The sequence below is a fragment of the Gavia stellata genome, chromosome 28 (assembly GCF_030936135.1).
Source record: "Gavia stellata isolate bGavSte3 chromosome 28, bGavSte3.hap2, whole genome shotgun sequence".
Taxonomy (NCBI): Eukaryota; Metazoa; Chordata; class Aves; order Gaviiformes; family Gaviidae; genus Gavia; species Gavia stellata.
The window spans coordinates 6,036,349-6,050,717 of NC_082621.1; the positions used below are offsets into that span (position 1 = coordinate 6,036,349).

Here is a 14,369-nt window from a genome sequence, read left to right on the forward strand (position 1 = left end):
GCGCCCTGACCGGGAGGCGCCGCCGCCGCCGTTTAAATTCTCGCCCGCCCCGCCCCTAACGGCGGCGCTATGGCGGCCGCGCAGGGCCCCGCCGCTCCTCGCGAAGCCGGCGTAGCGTGTTCACCGCTCCTGAGGGGAAGGAGCGGGGCGCTCGGCGCAGCGGGGCACGACCACGAGCACCGGTGAGCCGCCCCGCTGGGTACCGCCGCTCTGTGTCCGCGGGCACGGGCGCGTTGATCCTCTGAGCGCCGCCGCTTTCCCGCCGGCGCCGCCAGAAGTTTGTCCTCCACGGCCACCGTCGCGCCCCCTTCACTCTCCCCGCCGGCAGCCACGTGCGCATGCGCGGCGGTGGCGGCGCTGCTCCAAGATGGCGGCGCCCGGCGGGGAGGCGGCGGGTGGCTTTGCGGCCTGGCTGGCGGTGCGGCTGGAGGCGCTGGGCCTCGACCGCGCCGTTTACGGTGCCTATATCCAGGGGCTGCTCCGCGAGGAGGAGAGCGACGAGGAGCGGCTGGAGGCGCTGCGCGGTGTCCTAGCCGCCTGCCTGGTGAGGGCTGGGCCGGGGGGGTTCCTTTCACCGGCGGCCGGGCCGGGCGGGACGAGCCTCCCGGGGTGAGGGGCTGGTTCCGGTGGGTATCGCCACCTGGTCCGCGCCCCTGAGCTTTCCGTCTCCCTGCTGGGGCTCACCCGCACCCCCGGGGGGCGACGGGCGGCCTCCCTGGGCCCGGTGGCTCCGTGGGGGACTGGCGTGGAGAGCCGCCGGGGGCCACGCGGGCATCGCTCCCCTGAAGCTCTCGGGTGGATAATCGCCTTCCTCAGAGGGTCCCCAACACCTTCGGAGGCGTTTCTGGGCTCTCTGGGGGCCTTTCTGGGCTTTTCAGGTGTTCGGAGTTTATTTAGGGTTTTTTGTTTGCTGGGAAGGGGGGTTTGTGCCAGTTTTGAGGCTGATCGGAAACTTTGGCAGCGCTGTGGAGTGTGGCTGTTCGCATGGGGGAAGAAAAGGGTCGGTTTTTATTTGTGTGGAGGACACAGGGTTTAGCCTGAGAGCTGGGTGGCTTTCTGGTAGTGCCCAAGTGTGATTTGAGAGGTGATTTTTAGCGACACATCCTTTAGAGTGGCTCAACTGTAGCTGTGTTAGATGGTGGTTGTTCCTCCAGCAGATCTCATTCCTCACAGCATGGTGTTGTCTTCCAGGAGTCAGGCCCTTGGATCAGGCTGGAGCTGGAGTCCATCTCTCAGCTGGGACAGAGATGAACTGCATGCGTGGGCAGAGGCTGGAGCTCTCAGGGGTGGGCAGTGCTTGCCTCTCCCCCGACCAGGTTTCTGGGAGAGAGCTCAGAGAGTGCGGAAAAGGGTTTGTCTTCAAGTAGTATTTTTACAGTATCTGTATCTCAGGTTGTTGCATAAATGGATGTTATGTAGTGTAAAACGTTAAATAGTGAGTGCGCGCTGCTGTTGATTAACAGTCTGCTCAATGGCTATTGCTGATTTCTTCCCAAAATGTCTGTCTAGGAGCACAAAACCCAAAGGGACTTGGTCGCTACAATCAGCTTTTTGTTATCATAGGTAACTATACCATGTAATTCTTTCTGTTCACTGACTGCATGCCACTTTAAATCCATTTTCTTAAAAGACAGAGCACCTCTTCTCTGCCTTCCACCATCCCTTCCCCACCCCAGGCACCAGCAGTAAGGTAGTTTCTAAAAGAAGCGTAACTGTGGCAGTATAGCTTTGTGCCTAAAATACTAGGAGAAGCAAACCGTGCATCCTTCTGGCTTCAAGGGCAGAGCAAAACATCTTTAGAAAATGCGGTTCTAAAATAGCTGAGGTTAATTAACTTGCCTGTAATTACCAGACTTGCTTCATTTCATCACCAAAGGCAGAGCCTGTGTCTGATCCTTGACCACGCCGGTTGCAGACTCGCAGGCCTGGGGTGGGCCTCGTGTTTCGCTGTGCCTGCTCTTTCCGAGCTCTGGAGGTACGTAGCGCGGTGGCTGTCCTTTGCCCTGCAGTGGGTTCTGATATTTCCCCTTTTCTCTTTAGTACTGAGTTACCCTTCTCTTGTCTTGCTGCCTGGTTTGAGAACCAGTGCGGGGTTTTCATGTTCATCGAGTTCTGGGCTGTCTTTATCCTGCATGTGTTGCACCACAGCCCCGTTTCTTCTCTTCGTTTTCTTCTTTGTGACACAGTCACAGCTGACTTTTGCTTCATTTGCAGTTTTGAGCTCAGTTTGATTTTTCTGCAGTTCTTGTAAAACGTTTTTCTTTCTTGAACCCTCAGACTTTTTAATTACTTTTTTTAGGTCGTGCATTTTTTTTGTTTATTTGTAGACTCTATGCTTATTTCTGTATTGACTTTTGAAACAATCTTTTATTTAGCTAATTTGGGGCCTTTCTTGCCAACTCTTTTATGTTTGTTCTATACACAAATTCCAGGTAATTTTTTGTTTGTTTTTTGATAACCCTCATGAAAATACATTTCAGGCGACCTCTGCACTCATGTCCACGGTTCTTCAGTCCTGACAATGTCATGCACTAGTTCCCTGAGTTTATTCAGGTGTAACCATTTCAAATCAAGAAACTTAGAACCAAGATCTATTTCTGTTCAGTTATTCTCTTTAAACCAGACAGAATCCGTCTCACTTGTATTTTCCATAGTTAATTTTTCTCTGTATTTACTAACCTCTAAACCAACATAATTTCTTGTTTGTTTGGGGAATACCAGTTGAAAATATTTGGTAGTTGTACCCTCAGCTCTCTGAACTCCACCACTATTAGTAGCGTTTGCTCTTGTACCTGGGGAGCGAGCGTCCCAGAGGCACAGAGGTCAGTGCTCTGCTGGATGTCTCCATCCAGAGCGCAGTGAGATGGAAGGGTGCTACAGCAAACGGCCTGTACTACGTGTCAGAACTTCTCTTTGCTTCCTTCCATAACAGTTTAGTTTCGCCCAGGCTGTCCCATTGTGCTTCTTTTCTGTTGCTTTTTTCGTGTCCGTTCACACGCTGTCATCCTGGTCTTTCGTTTCTTCCTTTCTCCAGCTCCAAGGCTGTTTTTTTGTTGTTTCTGGGATTGCTAGAACTTCTCGCTTTTGTGTTCTTCTCCACTTATAGGTCTGCCTCCACCGATACACAAATAACCGATTTGTTTCTTATTGCTCAAACCCTCATTAGAAGGTTGCACAGGTCTCTGCCATCATTGTTAATCTTCTGCTGTTCATTTTCTTTCCCACTTGCTGCCGTTCCTTTATCATCACTTGCCTGATTTTCTTCCTCCTGCACACTGAAACCAGGCGCCCAGGGAATAAATCTCTCCCAGCCTTCTCTCCTGGCTTAATATAAAGTTGCTTATCATTTTGCCAGCCTTGATTCCAGTGGGCTAGTATTCCCTGCACTCAGGGGAGCCCATCCATTGAGGAGGATCCTTTTACTATGAGTGTTTCTGGCACTTAAAAACCTTCATGTCTTCCGTGCCCATGAAGCATGCTGATTTTTGTTATCTTTTCATGACTTACTGTGTGTCTGAGGGTCCCTCTGACTGGCACTTGAAATGGTGTGTCCATGCACATCATCCTCGTTGCTGGTCTGCTCATCCAGCCTGTGTTCCTGTGAGGATCTCAGTGTCATCTCCTGGTGGGAGTGGGGTCAGTGGGTTCTTCCAGACCTAAACCACTCGTTCTTATATCTGATCTTAGTAGCATCATCCTGTCCTCTGGATCTACTCTGGTTAAAGGCATGTTGACTTCTGAAAATGGAGTCTGGTATCCGTGGGAATCGCAAACCCTTCATCTTTCTGCTGTTTCCCTGTTTGCAGATCACCTCCTCAATCACAGCCTTTAAGTATCCCTCAAGGTGTGATTGTCCTTGTAGCGTCTCCTCCCCAACTGGGGACCTTGTTCTGTTGTGTGTACGGCCCTGAACTGCACTAATGGTCTCAGTGCTCGGCTGTTTTGTGCTATGGTATTGCTGTGTGTTGGTTCCCCTGCCACCTCTGCCTGTTACGTGCAGAATTTTGTGCTTAGCTGTTGTAGGCTTGGACTGGGAGGACTTCGCTCTGAGTTGCTCTTTATTGGTATTGGAGCAGAAGGTGGAGAGATTCTGTGTGTGTTTTTATCTCTTCGTCTGTCCCACAGTTGTGGGGAACTCAAACTTTTTTTGCTGTCCCCCACGCAGGTGAGCTTTGCTCTACTGGATGGGTAACGTTTTCAGTGACAGTCTGTCCTGGAGCTTGAAGGTGCTTTGTTTTAGATATTTAGTGCCCATGTTTTCAAGATGAGGATCGTGAACTTGATGTCTCTTTGGTGGGAAGTCTGTGCACAGGGATTTGGTGTGCTCATCTTTGAAATGCCAATTAGTGCATGCCTGGCGGGGAAAGGGGCAGGTGGTGGAGGTCTGGTTCCCACACCCCTGTGTAAGAAATTCTTTTCTAGGCAGGGGGTTTCTGCTTCTTAGAGCTAGGTTTTGGCATAGGCAGGATAGGCGATGGTTAGGGCTGGCAGAACAGCTCTAGTAAGAGGTCACCGTTGCTTTGCTGCCCAATTTGTCCCTGCTTAAGTGTAGTGCTGCTGCCCCAGGAGAGCTGGATGTCTGCCAGTATTTGCAGGCAGTGCCTGCATCTAGCTTGAGCGTTAACAGCTGCAATGCACTGCCCAGACCTGTCAAGGTGCAGGGGAATGGGATGTCTTAGTCCCAGCTGGCTCATTCCTCAGGTGTCCCTGGCCAGCTAGTTTCCATTTGGTATCAGCTCTCCTTAAGCCCCTCTGCCTCTCTGCTACTGTTTTTTCCTAAGCTGTGGGCAAACCCAATTTAGTGTTAATGAGCAAAATAAATAAAAAAATATTGAAACTTCCTGCCCATTGTACACATACGTCTCCGCAGTGAAGAGCTGCTGTTTGAAACTCTTCAAAACACTTCTCTCTTTTATCAGGATTGTGTTTCTTGCCTGGATTCAGCTTCTGTAATCTGAACTCACATACTGGGCAATTCTTGCAGAAAGGCTGTGACCGCGTGAGCTGAGATGTGGTAGAGTAGCGTGTTGCCTGTCTACTGCTGGAACTTGAATTGCGGTCTTGAGCAGTCCCCCGAGAAGTTGTACATAGTTATGCCACATTAGTCATGGTGGAGCTCCACAAGCAAAGGATCTGGTGCTGAGAATACTGCCCTGGTGCTGGTTGGGTGCGTTTCCTTTCTCCCTGCAGTTTAGTCTCCCCCAGTAATGAACAACAGTGTGAATGCATTCCACTGCCACCTCTAGGTCCTGTTCAATGCTCCAGGCAGGTCAAGGGGGACAAAAATATCCCTGCTGGTGGGAGGAGATGGTCTGTCAGTACCACCAAAGTGGTTTCAGCTCCATACTGGCCCTGACCCTTGTTTTATCCAGTCTAATTAATTCTCTTTAGTGAGATTGGCTTGGAGATGGCCTTTGAGTAGCTTCTCCGCAGCCTTGCTCAAGAAGAGATGACGATGCTGGGCAGCAGATTTCTAGAGCAAAGATACCCTGATTGCCTGTTTGTGGTGTTTGTAGGGCTGTTGCACGCAGAGAGCCTGCCGCTATGAAACCAGCATGTGTTGTTAGAGCTGTATCGGGTGAAAAGTAAACCGCCGCGGTGATACGGCATTGCCTGGTGCGGTGCACAGCTGTTGGATGGCAGCCTTGACATCTTGTGTTTGCCTAGGGGGTCAAGGCATTCTCTAGTCCTGAGCTGTGTCAACAAGTAAGTGCATCGCTTGACTTGTATTGTCCCAGGTTCACAGAAGTCCTGTGTGTGCGTTTAACGAGCAGCTTTCATGTGAAAAGCTGTATCGCTTGAGCTTATTCTGGGTGTTCAGATTCTTTGCAGCTGGTACTTTTCATATCTGATTCATGCTTGTTTAAAGCAGACCAACTTTGTTCCAAGACTGAGAAGTCTCTTTTCCCTTACTAGGAAGAAGATCTCTTAAACGATGTTTGCAGGGAAGTAGTCGAGAAGTGGTCTGAATCTCAGATTGTTGACGCCAAAGAGAAAAAAGAAGGTAGTGTCGCTGCTCGGTGTGTCTTTCCTCGTGGTATGAGTGATTTGCAGGGCCTTCCCAAGATGAGAACTGTGTGTGCATCCTGTTAGGAGTTAAAACCAACGCTGCTAATATGTTTGCAGATCTGACTTGCTTCTCATTGCCATTGCTGCTTATTTACTGTTTTGTCTTGAAATATGAAATGAGGATGAGTAGTTTCACTTTTGGCTGTACCTAGCATTCTGCTGCTCTTTGGGTTCGTAATCCTGCAGAGGAAAAGCTCTTTTTTTTTTTTTTTCTGTAGGATTTTTTCAGTTTCCTTTCACAAGACACCTAGGGCTTTCTCTCTGTTCAATGCTAACAGTGTAGGGATGGCAGCTAGCACTCTGATGGTAAATGCAGTTATTATGGTACAAAATGCCTATGCTACTTCACTTTATGCTAGTTTGGAAAGCAGGTGTTTCTATACAACTACAACTGCCCCTATGGAGAGCTGTGCTGTCCCTTCTGCTGCTGCTCGCCCCAGGAGAAGGTCCCAGTACACATCAGGAAAGCGTCTTTATTTTCTTCTTTCAAAATCTTCTCTTAAAACTGTCTTTTTTTTTTTCCCTAAGTGCTTGTAAGGGGGGGAGCTCTGTGAGGCTGCTGCTGCTATGCTGCTGCTCCTCCTTTCCCAGTCACGTATAGAGTCCCACCGTTTCTTTATACCCTTTCTGAACTCATCCCTTGTCTTCAGCTGTCGGCTTGGGAGCGAGGACCTCCGTCTTGTTCTTGTTCATCAGGGGAGGCTTGTTCTGGTCACTGAGCAGAGCTCTGGGGTACAATGAACTCATACACTGGAAAGATTTTGCTGGTTCCAGCACACTGCATGGATCAATTAGTAATCTTCCAACTGCACGGACCTAACTGTAGCCCGTGACAATATAACATCCCTTTTGGCTAAATCCTGCTTTTTGTTTGCTTTGCATTTTTTTGTTGGTTCTGGCTGCAAATAGAATATTGTCACTGACTGATGCTATTCTAGAAATAGTTCTCCTAGTGAGACCTTATTGTGAGACCTGCGTTTATATAGCACTTTTCTTGTCTAAACCTCAGCATTCCACAAACATCACTCACCTTCTCTTTATAGATGAGGCAGCTGAACCACGCAGCAGTTGAGTGGCTTTCCCCAAAAATTCACTGAAGCCTGTCCTTGGCCTAACCTTGCCTTTGGCTGGGGACAGGGAAAAGTTACGCTATGCTGTGCATTAAATAAAATAAATCCCTCTTTTGGGGAGAAGTGATTGGAATTGCTGGAGCAGCTGCTGCACTCCTCCTGCTCATACCATCGGTTACCTGCAGGGATTTTTTTTTTTACTTGTCACAGAAAGAAGGTAGCAGTATGTGTCTAGGCTGTTAGAAGTGCAAGGATTTAATTATTTCAGTGTGGTTCCACAAAAGGATAAATCCCCAATGAAGTCAGTATCTACTTAGAATAATAGAATCCTGAGCATAAGTTATTAACAAACTAAAAAAAATTTGGTGTCAAAACCCAAATGTCATTTTAAGAAATGGACAGCAGAACGTCAATGTTAAAAGAGAAATCAGCTGTTTGTTTCCCTAGGTAGGCAGAAAAGAAAGAGTATTAAACTGACCAGTCACTTTGGGTTTTCAGGATTTCTATTTGATGCGGTTTTAAGTACGTCATTAAATAAACATATTTAGCGGCTTTTAACCAGAAGAGAATGCAATTTGGAGTAAAATGGATTTTCATTAGCAAGAGTCTTACTGATTTCAGAGTTTCATTGTGAAACTTCCCTTGCTCCAGGAAAAATAGTGTCTGAGCCTGGCTGTGCGCAGCACGGGGGAGTTCCCCCTCGCGAGGAGAAGCTAGTGTCACATCACCACGTCAGATGCCACGCTGGCCTGAACCACCTCCTTGGTGGCTCCTCAGCGGCTCCTGCTCTCCTAAGCCTGAGATTGAATTCCCAAAAATGGCTGGCTCGCTGCGCTCTGTGCGTTGACAGCACCACCCGTGACCTTGTGAGAAGGCTTGTGGGAGGAGGGTAGGGGATATTTTTGGGTGAGACTTCTCCCTTTAGCTTGGTGCACTTGACCCAAGCGACAGCTGCCTCCCTGCAGACGGGACACAGCCTGTGGCAGTGGGACAGTGCCTTTTGGGGACTGCAGATGTAGGAAGCAGCAGCGTGTGGCATCTGTCAGCCAGGACTTCACTGCTGTGTCTGCAGGGACTGACTGATGCTCTGACTCTTCTCCTTGCCAGATGAGATCCAAGCTATCGCCAGCATGATGGAGAAGCAGGCCAAGATTGTGGTGAAGCCAAAGGAGGTCTCCCAGGAAGAGAAGCAAAGGAAAGCTGCGCTCCTGGCCCAGTATGCCAACGTGACGGACGAGGAGGAATATCCTTTTCCTGACCCACTTGGGACTCTGTGTTTTGAAGGACAATGTTTATTAAAACTCCTAAAACAACACCTTCCCAGCTTTGCAGTGTCTAGTGGAGAGAACTGGGGAAACTTTTCAATCTTCCTTCTCCACGATAAAATAACTTCCATGGAAAAAAGTGTGGAAGCTCCTGGTTTGTGGAGTGCCATGAGCAGATGCTCCTTTGAGGATGTTTTTCTGCAATTGCCACAGTCCCCAACAACACTTGCTTGGCTGGGGAAGGTTTGCCCCGTCCAGGTGTGTTGCAGAAGAGGGGTTAATCACCTCCCGGTAACTCTGTGCGTGATAAATTCAACATGTTAACTATCTCTTGCTTTCTGACAAGAAATCTGCTGAAAAGATCCTTTTTAGAGACAGTTTGTGTAGCGTGGGAGAGTTTAAAGTTAACTCTTTGTAGTGCTGCAGAACAAGTTTTTCCTTGAAGAGCAGAGTTGAATAGCAAGGAACCGTACCTGGTACTCGAGCAGCAAGAGGGAGCTGAGCATGGGGTTTTGCGCTTGCCTGGTCTTTGTCTAGCTGCTTCCTTGTGGCTTGATAAAATTTGACATGTTTTGAGTTAAGCGTGACTGCATAGAGGCACAAGTTCACTACTGATGTGCGTATTTCCTTAATTCTCTCACTGGCGAGGATGAACAGGATGGATCAGTTGCGACAGCAGTAAATATTGGATCGGAAAAATGTATCCTTTGAATCTCAATGACCCAGGCTTTTTGGAAGGAAGGCAGCTTCCACGGTGAGTTTCCTGTTCTTCCTTATCCGCGTTGCTACTCACTGTTTCTTTAGGGCCACCTTTTAAGTTTGGTGATTAATTTTTCTTTCTGTGTAACCTGACCTTGCTCACAATGAAAGTTAGAGGTCCATCTGCTCCCTGCCCGTGTGTGCGGCTGAGACTGATCCTGTCATTCTCTTTTCTTTCCTCTATTCCTTCCTTCTCTTCCACCCTCTCTGAAGCTTCACAGAATATGCTATGAATAAGGATAATTCTCCCAAAACATTAGCTTAATGTTAACTGGTGTCCAGAGAGGTAAATCACATCAGGAAATACTAAAAGAGCAACCAAAACAAACCTACTGCGGAACTCGTAAGGCTGTGGTGCAGCCTTGGTGAACAAGGACCCATTGTCCCATGTTTTTCTCAACACAGTAATTTGGGACGTTCCTTGAGCTCACCAGCTGGCAGCTTTAAGATGGAAGCAGGTTTTATCACAAAATTAAAAAGTGAAACCTAAGTTATTCTTGTCCCTACATTACTGATGGTAAGGAGGAAGAGGCAGCGGAGGAGACGCCTACTTGGTCTTTCTTATGGTCTTCCCAAAGCATTTGCCACTGCTCGCTGCAGGAGGGAGGACACGAGACTGTGGAGGTCCTTGGCCTGAGCTGCCTCATCCGTTCCCAAGTCTGTAGCCTCCCTCTGCGGCCCGCGCTCTGCGGCACTGTTCCCATCCCATCAGCTGGGACCGTTCGGGAGCTGGAAGGAATGCCTTGTACCCGCTGGCTGTCCCGGGGGTGTCAGCTGTAATCACAGTGTCTGCAGGTCCATACACACATGTACCTATATGTAAAAACATACAGGTCATATACACAGCTGTAGTGAATCCAGGAGGAAGCTGTACCATATGTGTTGTTTTTCTTCTTAGGTTTGTAGAGGTTTTACAAATATTTTTACATATCAGTCTTAAGAACCGTAGGCAACCTGATTTTTCTCAGAAAAATCCTTTTCCAGGGCGCGTGCATTTATTCTACGTGACTTCTGTATTTCTCTGTTCCTCATTTCTCATTCCCATATTCCATACCTGCTTGTCGAGGAAGCTGAAGTGGGAGTCAGAAGGTGAAGGGGGAGGTAGAATAAACCAGCCCCTGTGCTAAAGCTACTGCCGAGCGTAGAGCTCCCACACAGGGCTGCAGAGTGGAAGCTGCGCGGCTTCAGCCAGAGTGTTGCCTGCCCTTAACACGCCGCCAGCGCTGTTCCGAAATACAAACGTGGAGGATGTCTTGAATGCCAGGAAGCTGGAACGGGAGCTGCTGCGAGATGAGTTCCAGAAGAAAAAAGAGCAAGATAAACTCCAGCGAGAGAAAGATAAGCTAGCCAAGCAGGAGCGGAAGGAGAAGGAGAAGAAAAGAACACAGAAAGGCGAGCGGAAGCGATAGCTGGGGTTTTCCAGTTGGACTTTCAAGGAGTAAAATTAATTACGAATATGGTGTGTGTTTAAAAAGCAGCAGAAATTCTGGGCACGTGGCTGGCGAGTGGCTCTTTGGAAGCATTTCCTTTTTTTTTTTTTCTTTTTTTTTTACATAGCAACAAAGAAATTTCGAGCACCTCTTAAACTCGATGTGTGCCATGTGCTTGTGGTGTCAAATGTCCCAGTTGGTTATTGTGGCCAATGTCTGTACCAAAGAACGGTGAAGTGATTCTGTCCGTGTTTTAAATTGATTGATTTTTACTTCTAACCACTTCAAGCAAAGCAAAACAAGATGTAGGAGAGGGCTTCCAAGCTGGCCGCGTCCTCCTGCCGGCCTCAATTTGCAGCAACAGCGTGTTAGGATTTGAGAACAGAGCAGAGCCCCTTTCTGACCTGTAATTAAGGACATGCTGCTGCAGGGCCAATGTGAATTTATTTACACTAGCCTTGAAAAATGTATTTGCAAATACATGTATTTATGCTGCCAAGAACAATGCTACGTCTTCATTCTGGCTGAGCTGAGAGAGCAGGGTTTGGAGCTGACCTCAGCAAGGGTAAGTGCTGTTCTGCAGCAAGAGAAAGGAAACATTATGAAATATATATGAGTTGCAGCTATGAGACTGCATCACCCACAGGCTCTTGGTAAGAGAAACACTGCGCTGATTTGAGCGTCAGCCAGGGAGGTAGCAAGTCGGTCAAGCCCTTACACTGTTTTAAGCCTTCACGCTGGTAGCTGGAAAATGGTGCTCCCTGATTTTTCGTGTGGGTGAACGTCGACTGTTATTTCTACGGTTGCCAGGGCGAATGCTTTAACGCAGGCTCAGCGCTGAGTGGCTGTGAGTGAAGTTGGGTGTGCTGGGTTTACAAGCTGGTTGCTCCCACCAGGCACAGCTGTAATCGGGAGCTGCCTGTGGGGGCTGAACGCTTCCCTTGTCCCCGAAGGGCTTGTTACCTGCTGTTTCCAGCCTTTTTTGTGATGGTGTCACCCGCCTATGGAGAGGAGAACACTAATTTCTGTAAACTGAGCGTGAAGGAGGCCCTGCAGCACTTTCAGGGGCATGGGAGGAGCCGGTGTGCCTCACCCCTGTGCTGCTCCGTGCTCTGGCCGCTGTGTTCGCTGGCGAGGAGTGCTCCTGGCAGCAGGCAGCTCCCGAGCTGCTGACGGTACCTGTCCCCATCGCCTGCTTTCAGCACCGGTCTGATTAAAGGGTCATGCCTCCTGTTTAGCTGCTGCAAGTGTGAGTATCTAACTGCTTTATCTTTGGACTTGAATAATAAAACTGGTTGGCCAAGAAGCGGGTTCCTCTGTCTGAGTGAACGTCACAGTTAACGATTGCGGCGCCCGATGGTGTGTGGTGGGGGGCACCTCTGACCTGTCCTGTGTCCTTGGTTTCTGCTTACCCAGGAGCAGTGTTTCTGAGGGCTGACCCGCTGCTGTCCTAATTTATTCACACCTCTTTTCCCGAGGCTGCAGTGCCTCCCTTCACCTCTTCCCCGGGGCCTTGCAGGGCAGTCAGTGAGCTGTGCTTGTCCCCAGGGCTGGCTTCCCTTCCCAGCCCGGGGTGCTGTGGTGGATCCTGGCTGCAGTGTTGCGTTTTGGGGTGGTTCACAGAGCTGCTGGTGTGTGGGACTGCAGTGGGACAGGCAAGTGGGATGTAGCCATTGAGGGAGAAGGGTGTCACAGCAACAGTAACTGCACAGGGGCTGCTCAAACCCCAGCACCATTCTCCTGCCAGCCGGAGCCCTTCACACCCCCCCTAGGCTTGAAGCAGAGTGAGGGCACTACGCTGTGGCGCAGCACGTGGGCCTGAAGCAGCCCTGGTCACACTGGTTTGGGGAAGCTGCTGGTTGTCCAGGGTGATCTAACGCTTCCACTCGCACCTCGGTTGCTCTGGCAGCAACAGCAGGTGGTAGGAATGTGGGGAAAAACCAGGCCTCCTAAGCTGGGCACCAGGAGCTCTGCAACCTGGTTCTGAACGTCCCCAAACCCCTGCTTCCACGGGGAAAGCAAGCTGAGGACTGGAGCTGCCCATCTGCACGAATGCCAGCACACCAGAGCCTGTTACAGCTCACTCCCCGAGACCTTTAGTTGTAAAGGTCCAGAGAAAACAGCTGCGTTCACCACCTCCTGACAGGAACTGACCCTGCTCTGCCCCAAAGAACAAAAGACTATGCTGTGAGTATACATTCAAAAGAAGGGTGTATGGATTTAAGAAGGGCGCAGCCACAAGCGCAGCGTGGGAGCGCCCTCTCACAACTGGGGCTGAGTTTGTTGTGTCTGGCTAGCCAAGACTTCCCTCCCAGCGTTAAGAAAGGTCCTTTTAGGGACTGGGAGACAGGAGCACAGAAAGGCCAGCCCCAGGGTTTTCGGCAGCCATCCTGGGGCAGCACCTCACCAAGGCAACTTCCACCAGCTGTTGGCGCTGGAAACCCAGAGGGTTGCTGTGGTCTTGCGTAAACACACAAACCCCTGAACCGACTGCAGCTGCAGGGCTGAAGCTGCCCCTTGGCCATCAGCCCATCTCAGCGCAGTCGGTGCCTTGTGGCTGGGGGGCTGCAGGTCTGCCTGCAAACCCCAGAGCTGCTGCAACCCACTGCCAACAAATTCTGCTATCGATTCTGTGTGCAGGCCAGACCTTGCCCCTGGAGAGCTGAATGCCGATGCTGGACTGATGCTCAGGATATTCAGGAGTGCATTACTGGCATCAGCACCGAGAAATGTACAGAGCAGGAATAAATACTCCAGCCAGACTCCTGAGATTTCTAGCACAGATACTGAAATGATTGCATAGGCTTTCTCTGACAGTACAGAGCTTGTAACTAACAAGATACTTGTAGGGAAAAAAACCCCTACCACTTTGGCTTCACTGCACTGATACAATTTTTCCCTTGGTTTGTCTAAAGTTACAGGCATTTCTCTCTACAAAAGAGTAATTTCAGTCCCACCATGGCTTTATACCTCTGTGATGGAGGGCATTCCTCCGGTTTGAACTACTTGAACTTTGGTCCAGGCAGATGCTCAGCAAGTAGGCCTAGCCAAGGGTTATTCCATTGTGTGAGGCTATCAGTGAGAACGCAGCACCAAGCCCAAAAAAACCACTGCTTGGCTGGAGACTGGCCTGGTAAGCAACCGAAACTGTGCGAACACCGCAGAAAATCCAACTACAAATCAACTCCTTTATGCTATAAATACCTGCAGCCATCAGGGTGCATTGAGCTCTCCCTCCACAGCAGCTGGCTGCGCAGCGGTGATCTCCCCTTGAGCAGGGACACCTCTCAATGTTACCCCTCCAGGCTGAGAGATCCCTCACCTGACACCAGACATAGATGGCTTGGTAAGGGACATTTTTTGCATGCGTGTAACATTTGAGATACGTATAGTAAGCTTACGCAATAATCTTTGTATCCCATACCAACTTTCAGTGTAGTAGAGTACTGCCTGCCAATCCATCTGTACTTACTAGATACTTGACATACCTGAATTTACTGATTAGAGCTCAATAAACTAACTCCTAGATCAGATCTGTTGGAGTGATCTCCAATTCTTCTCCTGCGACAACCTCTTAACATCCTTCAGCAACTAACCAAAAATTACAATCCCTGTTAATGGATCATGTTCAGGAGCTGAGGCTATGAAGACCAAGACAGAACAAACGCTCTTCAACAAAAGCTAATTTATTTCTTACCAGACAGACTAAAGTCAGTACAGTATTGCTTTTAACATAAACTTGTCCTAGGCTAAACTTAACAAATCCTAATGCAGTG

General features: G+C 49.3%; 1 protein-coding gene across 2 annotated transcripts; it reads left to right on the forward strand.

Annotated features, from left to right (window-relative positions):
* Window positions 1-367: 367 nt before the first annotated feature.
* On the forward strand, window positions 368-11,891 carry CCDC43 (coiled-coil domain containing 43). Of its 2 annotated transcripts, XM_059830521.1 has the most exons (5): window positions 368-544; window positions 5,917-6,004; window positions 8,247-8,382; window positions 9,046-9,104; window positions 10,385-11,891. In XM_059830521.1, exons 1-5 carry the CDS (start codon window positions 368-370, stop codon window positions 10,570-10,572), a joined length of 648 nt encoding a protein of 215 aa, XP_059686504.1. In that variant the 3' UTR covers window positions 10,573-11,891. The 2 variants fall into 2 exon arrangements, with proteins under 2 accessions (XP_059686504.1, XP_059686505.1); XM_059830522.1 differs by lacking the exon at window positions 9,046-9,104 and having other exon boundaries at window positions 10,385-10,509.
* Window positions 11,892-14,369: the final 2,478 nt, after the last annotated feature.

Coding starts and splice junctions, on each gene's coding strand:
- CCDC43 (XM_059830521.1), top strand. CDS start 368: ATGGCGGCGCCCGGCGGGGAGGCGGCGGGTGGCTTTGCGGCCTGGCTG. Junction 6,005..8,246: donor CGCCAAAGAGAAAAAAGAAG/GTAGTGTCGCTG, acceptor TCTCCTTGCCAG/ATGAGATCCAAGCTATCGCC. Junction 8,383..9,045: donor AACGTGACGGACGAGGAGGA/ATATCCTTTTCC, acceptor TAATTCTCTCAC/TGGCGAGGATGAACAGGATG.